Consider the following 10,342-nt stretch of genomic DNA (forward strand, 5'->3'; position numbering starts at 1 on the left):
GAATCAAAGTAAGACGTTGCTGGTAAGCAGTATGACTATTATCGCCACAACTCTTTGTGTTCTACTCGTGCATATAACATCTACGCATAGACCTGGCTCGGATGCCACTATTGGAGAACGTAGTATTTCAAAAAAATTCCTACGATCACGCAAGATCTATCTAGGAGAAGCATAGCAACGAGCGGGGAGAGTGTGTCCACGTACCCTCGTAGACCGAAAGAGGAAGCGTTTAGTAACGTGGTTGATGTAGTCGAACGTCTTCGTGATCCAACAAATCCAAGTTTCGAACGTACGACACCTCCGCGATCAGCACACGTTCAGCTCGGTGACGTCCCTCAAACTCTTGATCCAGTTGAGGCCGAGGGAGAGTTCCGTCAGCATGATGGTGTGGTGACGGTGATGATGAAGTTACCGGCGCAAGGCTTCGCCTAAGCACTACGACGATATGACCGAGATGTGTAACTGTGGAGGGGGGCACCGCACATGGCTAAGAGAAACTTTGGTGTGTCTTTGGGGTGCCCCCCTCCCACGTATATAAAGGGGGAAGGAGAGGTGGCCGGCCCTAGGGGGCGCGCCATGGGGGGAGTCCTACTTGGACAATCGGTCCAAGTAGGATTCGGTCCCCCCTTTCCTATTTGGAGTAGGAGAAGAAGAGAAGGAGGAAGAGGAGAGAAGGAAGGAGGGGGGCACCACCCCCACCCCTTGTCCAATTCGGACTGGGCAAAGGGGGGCGCACGCCACCTCCTGGCCGGCCCTCTCTTTTCTCCACTAAGGCCCAAGGTGGCCCATTAACCTCGGGGGGGGGGGGGCGGTAACCCCCGGTACTCCGAAACTTATCCGAAACGACCCGAACAATTCCGGTGTCCGAATGTAGCCTTCCAATATATGAATCTTTATGTCTCGACCATTTCGAGACTCCTCGTCATGTCCGTGATATCATCCGGGACTCTGAACAAACTTCAGTTCATCAAAACACGAAACTCATAATACAAATCGTCATCGAACATTAAGCGTGCGGACCCTACGGGTTGGAGAACTATGTAGACATGACCGAGACACATCTCCGGTCAATAACCAATAGCGGAACCTGGATGCTCATATTGGCTCCTACATATTCTACGAAGATCTTTATCGGTCAAACCGCATAACAACATTCGTTGTTCCCTTTGTCATCGGTATGTTACTTGTCCGAGATTCGATCGTCGATATCATCATACCTAGTTCAATCTCGTTACCGAAAAGTCTCTTTACTCGTTCCGTAATGCATTATCCTGTGACTAACTCATTAGTCACATTGCTTGCAAGGCTCATAGTGATGTGCATTACTGAGAGGGCCCAGAGATACCTCTCTGATACACGGAGTGACAAATCCTAATCTCGATCTATGCCAACTCAACAAACACCATCGGAGACACCTATAGAGCATCTTTATAATCACCCAGTTACATTATGACGTTTGATAACACACTAAGTGTTCCTCGGTATTCGGGAGTTGCATAATCTCATAGTCATAGGAACATGTATAAGTCATGAAGAAAGCAATAGAAATAAAACTAAACGATCATTATGCTAAGCTAACGGATGGGTCTTGTCCATCACATCATTCTGTAATGATGTGATCCCGTTCATCAAATGACAACACATGTCTATGGCTAGGAAACTTAATCATCTTTGATTAACGAGCTAGTCAAGTATAGGCATACTAGGGACATTCTGTTTGTCTATATATTCACACATGTACTAAGTTTCCGGTTAATACAATTCTAGCATGAATAATAAACATTTATCATGATATAAGGAAATATAAATAACAACTTTATTATTGCCTCTAGGGCATATTTCCTTCACACCACCGGCGCCCCGTTGGTGGAGGCCAGCCGCCGCTCCTGCCGGTGCTGGAAGTACGCCGCCCACGCCTCGTGGTTGTCGGCGACGTACTGCGGGAGGGCGCGCTGCTCCTCCGTCAGCGACGCCCGCACGCGGTCGACCTCGTCGGCGAAGTAGTCGGCGCACGCGTTGACGTCGGGCACCGGGGGAATGGGGACGCCACCGGCACTGAGCCTCCACCCGCCCGGCCCTGCGCGCATGTCGGGCGGCGCCGGGATGTTGGCCTTGAAGAGAAGATACGCCTCCCACCCGTGCAGCGAGCGGCGGCCAAAGCCGTTGGCCGCCGCCGCGTCGTCGGGGAATCGCTCGCCCATCATCGATGCTGGGCTTGGGGAGAGAGGGGAGGATCGTCGGCGGCGGCTGCGCACGAAGAGAGAGAGGCAGAGCACGGCGGGGTGTGGCCAGAGGCGAGGGGGAGCCGTCGCTTTTATAGCCGGGCGCCGTGTGTACGCGTGGCGGGAGGGGGGCGTCGCCGCGCCGCCCGTGAGAAAGCGTCGTCCGTGAGGAATCAATGGAAGGCTGACCGGCGGCAGCCTTGGCATTGATTCCCCGCGGGAAACCGAGACGTTGTGAGGACGACGAGGCGAGTGTCGCTGACGCGGCGGGCCCGCGGTTAGTTCACGCCAAAATTGCTCGCCCGGCGCTCCCAGCGCGCCGGGTTCGGCCTGGGTCCGCCTGCCTCCATTTCGGTCCAACCCAATAAAAAACGGGCTCCTGAGGCGCGACTGGACCGGTTTTCGCCCGCCGGCGCTAAAAGAAAGTATCTCTCACTACTCAATGGTCTTTCTGAGCCTACCATGATGAGTCAGATGACACGCCGCTGACCCCATTGGTGGTTCGTGATTACAGTCGGTTTACGGTCACACTCACTGGAAAGTTGCACGTACTTCTTTTTTTAGTATATAAAATGAAATAATGTGCGTCGACAAGTCCATAAAAGGAGATCCGCATGCAGATGTTTCATCGTGCATGCATGATTCCATGATCGATCTCTCAAGTGGACGATCGACACCGTACGTAAGGAATAATATTATCCCAACACCACGTAGGATGACCAAGCTTAAAAGGACAATCCAGTCTTCGCTGATACAGTAGATCATTGCTACACAGAAGTATTATTATCTGCGTGTTTCAACAGCATGAGCTTGTTTATTACAACTGGGTTGCACCATGTGTGGACTATACTTAAACCAAATGCAAACCATACTTATTTCACCTCTCCGGTCCGATCCACAATCCCAGAGATACAACAGCGAGGTACTACGTCGTATGATCCACCCGACGCTCCACGAGAATCCGTATCATATACGGTATACGTAATACGTTGGGTTGGCACGTCGCATGCAGCTGACGCTTGTGTCTAGTGATGGTGCTGCGGGTCTGGGCCGCCGGGTACCTCCCGCTTCCGGGCGGCGTCTCCCTCCAGCCTCCTCGCGCTGTTCCACCTGCCCCGACGGATGCCACCGCCGGCCGCATTGCCGGCCGCAGCAGAGTAGACGACGTCCGGCACGGCGCGAGCTTCGGTCGGCGTGGCCACGAGCCCCGCGCTAACGATCAAGAACATGCAGAGCACGACAGCGCCGACGCGGGCCGCCATGGATGATGGATGGAGCTAGCTAACGTTAAACCGCGAGACGAGATGCTTACACGTACGTACGTAGGTGCTCGGTGCGTATCTAGCTAGGCAGTGGTAGTACAAGGTGTGTGCTGAACTGCTGTGGAGAGATATCCTTCATGGCCAGGCGCCGCTCTCTATTTATAGGACGAGCTAGCTCGATGAGATGGACCATACCGGCGGTTACAACGTGGGCCCGGGGTCCGTCCGTTGTTGCGGATAATTGGTGGGAGTAGTGGAGCCACCGCGCGCATTGTGTGCCTGCCTCTGCCTAGGACAAAGAGGGCCACGTAGGGGTGGCGTTGGAGTAATGTTGGATGAACCTGGCGTGATCTTGTCCGAGTGGCCACCATTGCCACCGGCTAAGAAGATGATGCGTCCATCATAACTGACCCTCCATCTTTTTTCCCTTTCTGCATTAGCATATGCTCCGTGTCCGTGCTCGCCTACGCACGCCATGAGCCAATGTTCTTCTCCTATGTTCCGGTCGACGCTGGCCTCTTGCTTACTTAATTGCCCGCAATAATCCACTCCACATGCATCAGTGCGCCAATAAGCAGGGGGGATGCCACCGCCGCTCTCAGCTATCATCGTGTATGTGGACGATGTATCCAAGAATGAAAGGATATAAGCCACGATTTGAACTACTGAAAGTAGCTAGCTAGCTGACGTGTGGCCTGTCTGCTTCTGCAAACTGGAATAATGCATGCTCCTGAGAATTTCCATGATATTTGACAATGTATGGTGCCCAGCGTTTTGGAATACATGCAATGCATGCATGAACATAATCTTTTGAAGCTTTTGACCGCAGATATGCTTAAATGTGGGTAGCATATATTTTCAACCATGTCTTCATACATTTGTGGCTACTTGAGATGATTCTACTAGCCCAATGTGCCAAAGCCAGTCAAAGGAGGCCAATAATGCAAAAAAGGAAACTCTTCAAGTTTTCCAAATGGACAATATGCTACTGTACCGAATTTGGCAACAAAAGTCATGACATACCATCATATATTAAATATTTTTCGTGATAACGTCTGAAATCAATGGTCAAGGGAGAGTTGACGTCCAAATTGAACAAAGGCAGAATATGTACATACATGTATAGCTCAAGTTCTCAGGAACTACAGAACCGCCTAAGCAGCACCCGCAGCATTTTGATTTACTCCCCCTATTCACTTTTATAAGGCGCTGTAGACATTTCACACAGCGTGCAAAACAGCTGAATTTCAGTTGTCTGAAACGACTTATAAAAGTGAACGGAGGGAGTACAAAACATTACCACGAGCACCGGGGAGGTTAAGCATCCCTTGAACCAGGGTGGGCTGGGCTGGGAGAGCACCTTCAGCTCTAGACAACTGAGTGATGCCCTGTTGTCAATGGCATGCCCAGTAGTGAAGTGGAACTTTCCTTAGGCACTGACTTATGCCTAACATGTCACCACTGCCATGTCATGAATTTATAAACTTCAATTCAGTTATCCAGAACACATGGTGGAAAATTCACACCAATGATATATTCAACATTGATCAAAGGGATGGTTAGTGTTAACAAAAAAAAGATTGTTAAAAAAACAATAGCAATGGTACAGACCTAGAGCATTCTACCATTGGATGTATCTCAACCATCAATTTTCCCTATTTCCGCGATTTTAGAATCCTATGAACCAAAGAGTCCCCATGGCACCACATCTTTTGACATTACGCTGTGATGTCACTGACTTCATCGTTCTAGTATCTAGACCATCAGATGAAAGAAGAATAGACAAGATGGCATAAAATACTGAATCCTACGGAAACTAAAACACATGAGTTGGTGATAGAAGCTGTTGGTAGCACTACAGTAAAAATGCAAGAATTTTTCTATAGTATTAGGTGCATGGCATAGTTATCATAGAAACAAAGAAAATATCAATGTGCTGGGCTTAACTGAAAATTTTCTTTGAAATTGTATAGAAAGTAGACCATAGTAGTTACTATGGTTTCTAATCCTAAGAAGGTAACAAGCTCTTTAGGAAAAATTCGTACAGAATTGAATCCTCCAACATTCCTACGAAATTCTTTTGAACCAAACCAATGTGCACACTGAGAATCCAGTAAGCCCCGTGGAGGGAGAGCTCCTACCTTAGGTGTGCATTTTCCAGTCACAGAGAACAAATTGTGACGATATGCAGGTAGACATCAGTCAGTAGTCACAGTTGCAATCTGCATCAAGGTGTCGTACCAAGTACAATGCCAGTTTACCTGCCTACAATTCAGAGATACACTAAGTACCTTGCAACACGCATAAGATATGGCACCAACCAAAATTAATCAGAATTTAAAATTGTTAGACATGTACTATCTAGTAAGCTGGATCTTCCTTCAACTGTCAATCTTTGCAATCCCAGCTTGATACGGAGGTCGTGATATCTCAGCCCACCAGCCATTGGATTAGATAATGCTTTGAATTCTTTGACCAGATCACCTTTATAGTACCAGGACAACAGTGCCTGGTCATCATTCAATTAGTAAACGCGAACCTTTGGAGCTACGTAGACAATGCCTAGTGGAATGAAAAGCAATAGCCAATAAAAGCTCATGCTTCGGTATTATATAACCCATATTTTGCTACTAATGTGCATGCTTCGTCAAAAGCCTGTGTACCTCTGTTAATTAGTTAATGCCTCTGTGCTGACTCTGTGCTTTATCATCTTTGCAACCGATTTGCCACAGCCTAACGACCTTGGCTGACTAATCCATGATGCTAAGAGGCGCCTCGCAAGAACTTGTTTACAAAAAAGGAATCCACGTTTCAGATACTCATTGAGCAGGAAACACACCTGGTGACAGCAGCCTCACCATACTAATCATCCGCAAAAAAAGAAAAAGAGAGAGCAGCCTCACAATACTAATCATTATAAATGCATTGCTCTGGTATGATCATGCAAATCACCATCAATTAGATTCACGAGTCAAGCATAGTAAATAGGAGGGGATCTTACTGAACACGTTCCAGTCATTTTCCACATTTTCATAGGCTGCAAGTGGCTACCACACCTTGGTATTTTGACAACAGCCTTTCTCCTTTTACTCTCCTTTTGCCTGTGGATTAAAACATTTCATTAGGTACAGAAAGTCAACCACCAAACCCAGTAGATTCCTAATGCTCACTAAACTTTATGCCATGAGATCATCTTCATTTCTCATATTCCATTTCTTACCTGAATAGCTGAATTCAGTCACTGTGCAATATTTCTTCAGATATTTCCAACTAGGTACACATTTCCTTTTTTCTTTGTGGACCTTCACACCACCTTTGCAACTTTCACAAAGAATGACGACCAGTTTCAAGTTCTAACTGCCAAAGTGAACATTTCATTGACCATATGGAGGCTGGATCTTTAAGGGCCACATATTCAGGTCAACTGGAATAGAAGCCATCCTTTTCGCCTCCTCCATGTTGCAGAATTCTGACCATGAAGGTAACAACATGGTCAATTTTGACACGGAACGCCTCTTTGCTAGTTTGCATCACTACATGCAGAAAGAGCAAGGCATTTTCCTTCTGTAGTTAGCCACTAGATGATGACAGAACACAAAGCCAAACCAAAGGAACTACGGAACGGAGCAAAGAAATGCCGACCCACAATGAACCACCAACCAGAAAAGATTCATCAAATGAGGACGTTTCCAATCAACACCCTTCATCATAGATATAATGGAGCGAACAAAAGAGGTGAAGTGGTTGATAAAGGTGCCCAGCAAGTCACATATCCTCCATTACTAGGTTGTTCAAACATACTCCGTATGATTTAAATTATAACCTACATAATTGTAACAATATCAACACTATGTGCAACCAAAATTCATTTGATATCTAGTATAGTCTAAATATTAATTTGGCAACAACCATTTGCTGAATTCATGTGAGAAAACACCCACCTCTATTGTTTACCAAGACCATCACTAGCTAAACACTTGAGTATCTAGCATGCCATATGTATTGCATCCTTGGAGGAATGTACGCCAAATAATAGTACTCGGGCGGAAAGGCATGCCTCTAATCACAGAGTCAGCTTGCTTTAAATGACCACACTTGCATAGCATGTCCACCACACAAATGTAATGCTCCATCCCAGCTTCAGTTGAGTACTCAGCTTCCATACGTTTGAATATCTCCATTCCCTCCTGCACAAGTCCTCCATGTCTACAAGCTGAAAGGACTGCCAGAATTGCTACCTTGTCAGGTTTAACAGCAGCCTCTTCCATAGCTTTAAACCATGCCAGGGCCTTACGAGAAAAACCGTTAAGTGCAAGGCCTGAAATCACAGCTGTCCATGAGATTACGTTCCTATCTTCCATTTCCTCAAAGGCTTTCAGACAGTCTTCAATTCTACCACATTTAGCATACATATCTAGCAACATATTATTAGTACGAGTGTCTGAGCACCCATAACTGGTCTTGATGATTACCCCATGCACCAGCCTACCAAGAACAAGGCTGTTAACTTTTGTACAAATACTCAGCAAGCTCACAGCTACATAGTTATCAAAATGATGCCCCAAAATTCTCATCTGCCTGAAAAGTCCAAAAGCTTCAGCATAATCACCATTCCGTGCACAAGCAGTAATAAGTATGCTCCATGAAATATTATCACTAGTTTGCTGATGTAAGAGTAGCTCCTTGGTTTCTTGGTACATGTGAGCTCTATTATATGCCCCAGCTAAAACATTCATGGAGACGTTACAGGAGTCAGGATCCAATGTAACTCCATAAGCCAGGACATCAGAAACAAAGCCAAGTGAGACATAGGAAGATATAATAGCACTTGAAACATAGTCATTACCGTCATAACCCAGTTTTGTGACCAATGAGTGAATCTGATGCACATCCAACAGTGATGAACCCTTGAGCAAGGAAGAAAAGGTAAATTCATTTGGGCTAATCCCTGATCGCAGCATATCTCTCAGGATCATAAACAGAGTTGGAAAATCACTATCTGACTTGATAGAAAGCAGAGCATTCCAACATGCAGTGCTCTTATGAGGAACCTCTTCGAGTACTTTAAGAGCGTCCCTCCTACCAACACATTTGTTGTAGAAATCAACCAGTGAAGTACTCACAAATACTGTCGTATTGAGGTTATGCTTGATAGATTTGGCGTGAACAGACTTCCCATGCTCCTGTGCATTTATACTGGTGCAAGCGTAAAGAACACTGGAAAATGTAGTTTCATCTGGAGAAACACCCTGACCATGCATCGCTGAGAAAAGCTCAAAAGCTCTCCCTGGGAAGTTACTCCTAGCGAAAGCAGTGATCATTGTATTCCACGAGACCGCATCTCTGAACATCAACCCATCAAATAGCTTCTCTGCCGCGCAAACTGCGTCGCAAGTACAGTAACAATTCAGCAACGAGTTAGCAACTGCCGAGAAGGAATCCATTGCGGTTTTGATGGCAAGCCCATGAACTGGGTCCGGTGACACAAGCGCAGGCAAGACCGCAACGAGAGAGCCTTCAGACAAGCCATCGCCGCTCCTCACGAGTTCCCTGAACCAAAGCACGGCGTCCTCGACACGCCCATGCTGCGCGAACGAAGAGACGAGACAGTTCCAGGTGACGACGCTCCGTGCGGGCATTTCCCCAAACAGGTCGAGCGCCTCGCCGAACCGTCCGTGCCGCGCGAAGAACCCCAGCAGCGCCGTCGCGGAGTACGGGTCGCTGTGGAGCAGGCCGCGCTTGAGGATGAGCGGGTGCAACTGCGCGGCGCGGCGGGGGCACACGGAGGGCGAGGAGAGGATCGGCGCGAAGGTGAACGCGGTCGGGGCGACGCCCGCGGCGAGCATGCGCGCGAGTAGCGAGAAGGCGTCGGCCGCGCGGCCGGCGCGGGCGCGGGAGGCGATGAGGGAGTTGAAGAGGGACGGGGAGAGCGGCGGGTCCGGGTTCGGCATTCCGTCGTGCGGGAGGTGGGCATGGCGTGAGGCGAGCACAGGACCGATCGACCGAGGCCGTCTAGTCGAGCGGGAGTCGGGGGAACGGGCGGCTGCGATGGTAAATGTGAGCTGTGTTGGCGTGGATGGGGTTCAACTGTGGCTCGCTGGAGTGGAACAAGGTGGTGGAAGTTGGCCTCTCCGGCTCCGGCCGCCGAGGGCAAGGGAAGAGCGCGGGAGGGGATGACCGTCGGAAATTGCTATTTGACGCGTAAGGCGCCAACCATAGCTCCATTCGTACGCAGAGCTATGGGCCGGTTTTGTTCATTTTATTCTTTTTCTGTTTCTTTTTTTCCTGTTCCTTATTTTAGTTTTCTTTTTTTCATCTTAAAACATGACCTTTAAGGAAATCTCATGAATATATTTTTAAAAATTCATGAACTTTTTTCAATCCGTGATTTTTTTGAATACGTGGAACTATTTTCAAATTCAAGAACTTTTCCCAATCTTCGAACATTTTTAGAAATTCGTGGATATTTTTAGAAATGATTTTCAAACATTTTTCCAATTCATTATGTTTTTAAAATTCGCCAACATTTTTTAATTCGTCGACATTTTTCAAATTCATGAAATTTTTAAAATTTTGGCGCACCTTTTTAAAACTCCTAAACATTTTCCAAAATTTTGAACTTATTTTTTTCAGATTCATGTTTTTTAACTTAAGAAGCTTTCTAATAGTTAATAAAAAAATTATCTGTTGGGTGGAGAGGCTTCGCGCGAGCGCTGGCTACAATTCAAACGCCATAAGCATCAAACAGGAACTCGCAGAACCGCCATCCCAATGACTATGGTGTGTCTTTGGACTTTGGAGGCCCATGGAGGCGTCCTTTCCCCATGTTGGGCTCTAATTTGTTGGGCCAGGCCGTGG

The 10,342-nt window shown here is 47.4% G+C and overlaps 1 protein-coding gene across 2 annotated transcripts; it reads right to left on the reverse strand.

Annotated features, from left to right (window-relative positions):
* Positions 1 to 6,552: 6,552 nt before the first annotated feature.
* Positions 6,553 to 9,653, reverse strand: LOC123079206 (pentatricopeptide repeat-containing protein At3g58590). Of its 2 annotated transcripts, none has more exons than XM_044501916.1 (3): positions 7,426 to 9,653; positions 6,705 to 6,953; positions 6,553 to 6,585 (listed from the first exon to the last, which is right to left on the reverse strand). In XM_044501916.1, exon 1 carries the CDS (start codon positions 9,433 to 9,435, stop codon positions 7,450 to 7,452), a length of 1,986 nt encoding a protein of 661 aa, XP_044357851.1. In that variant the 5' UTR covers positions 9,436 to 9,653; the 3' UTR covers positions 6,553 to 6,585; positions 6,705 to 6,953; positions 7,426 to 7,449. The 2 variants fall into 2 exon arrangements, with proteins under 2 accessions (XP_044357851.1, XP_044357852.1); XM_044501917.1 differs by having other exon boundaries at positions 6,705 to 7,307.
* Positions 9,654 to 10,342: the final 689 nt, after the last annotated feature.

Source organism: Triticum aestivum, chromosome 3D, assembly GCF_018294505.1.
Source record: "Triticum aestivum cultivar Chinese Spring chromosome 3D, IWGSC CS RefSeq v2.1, whole genome shotgun sequence".
Taxonomy (NCBI): Eukaryota; Viridiplantae; Streptophyta; class Magnoliopsida; order Poales; family Poaceae; genus Triticum; species Triticum aestivum.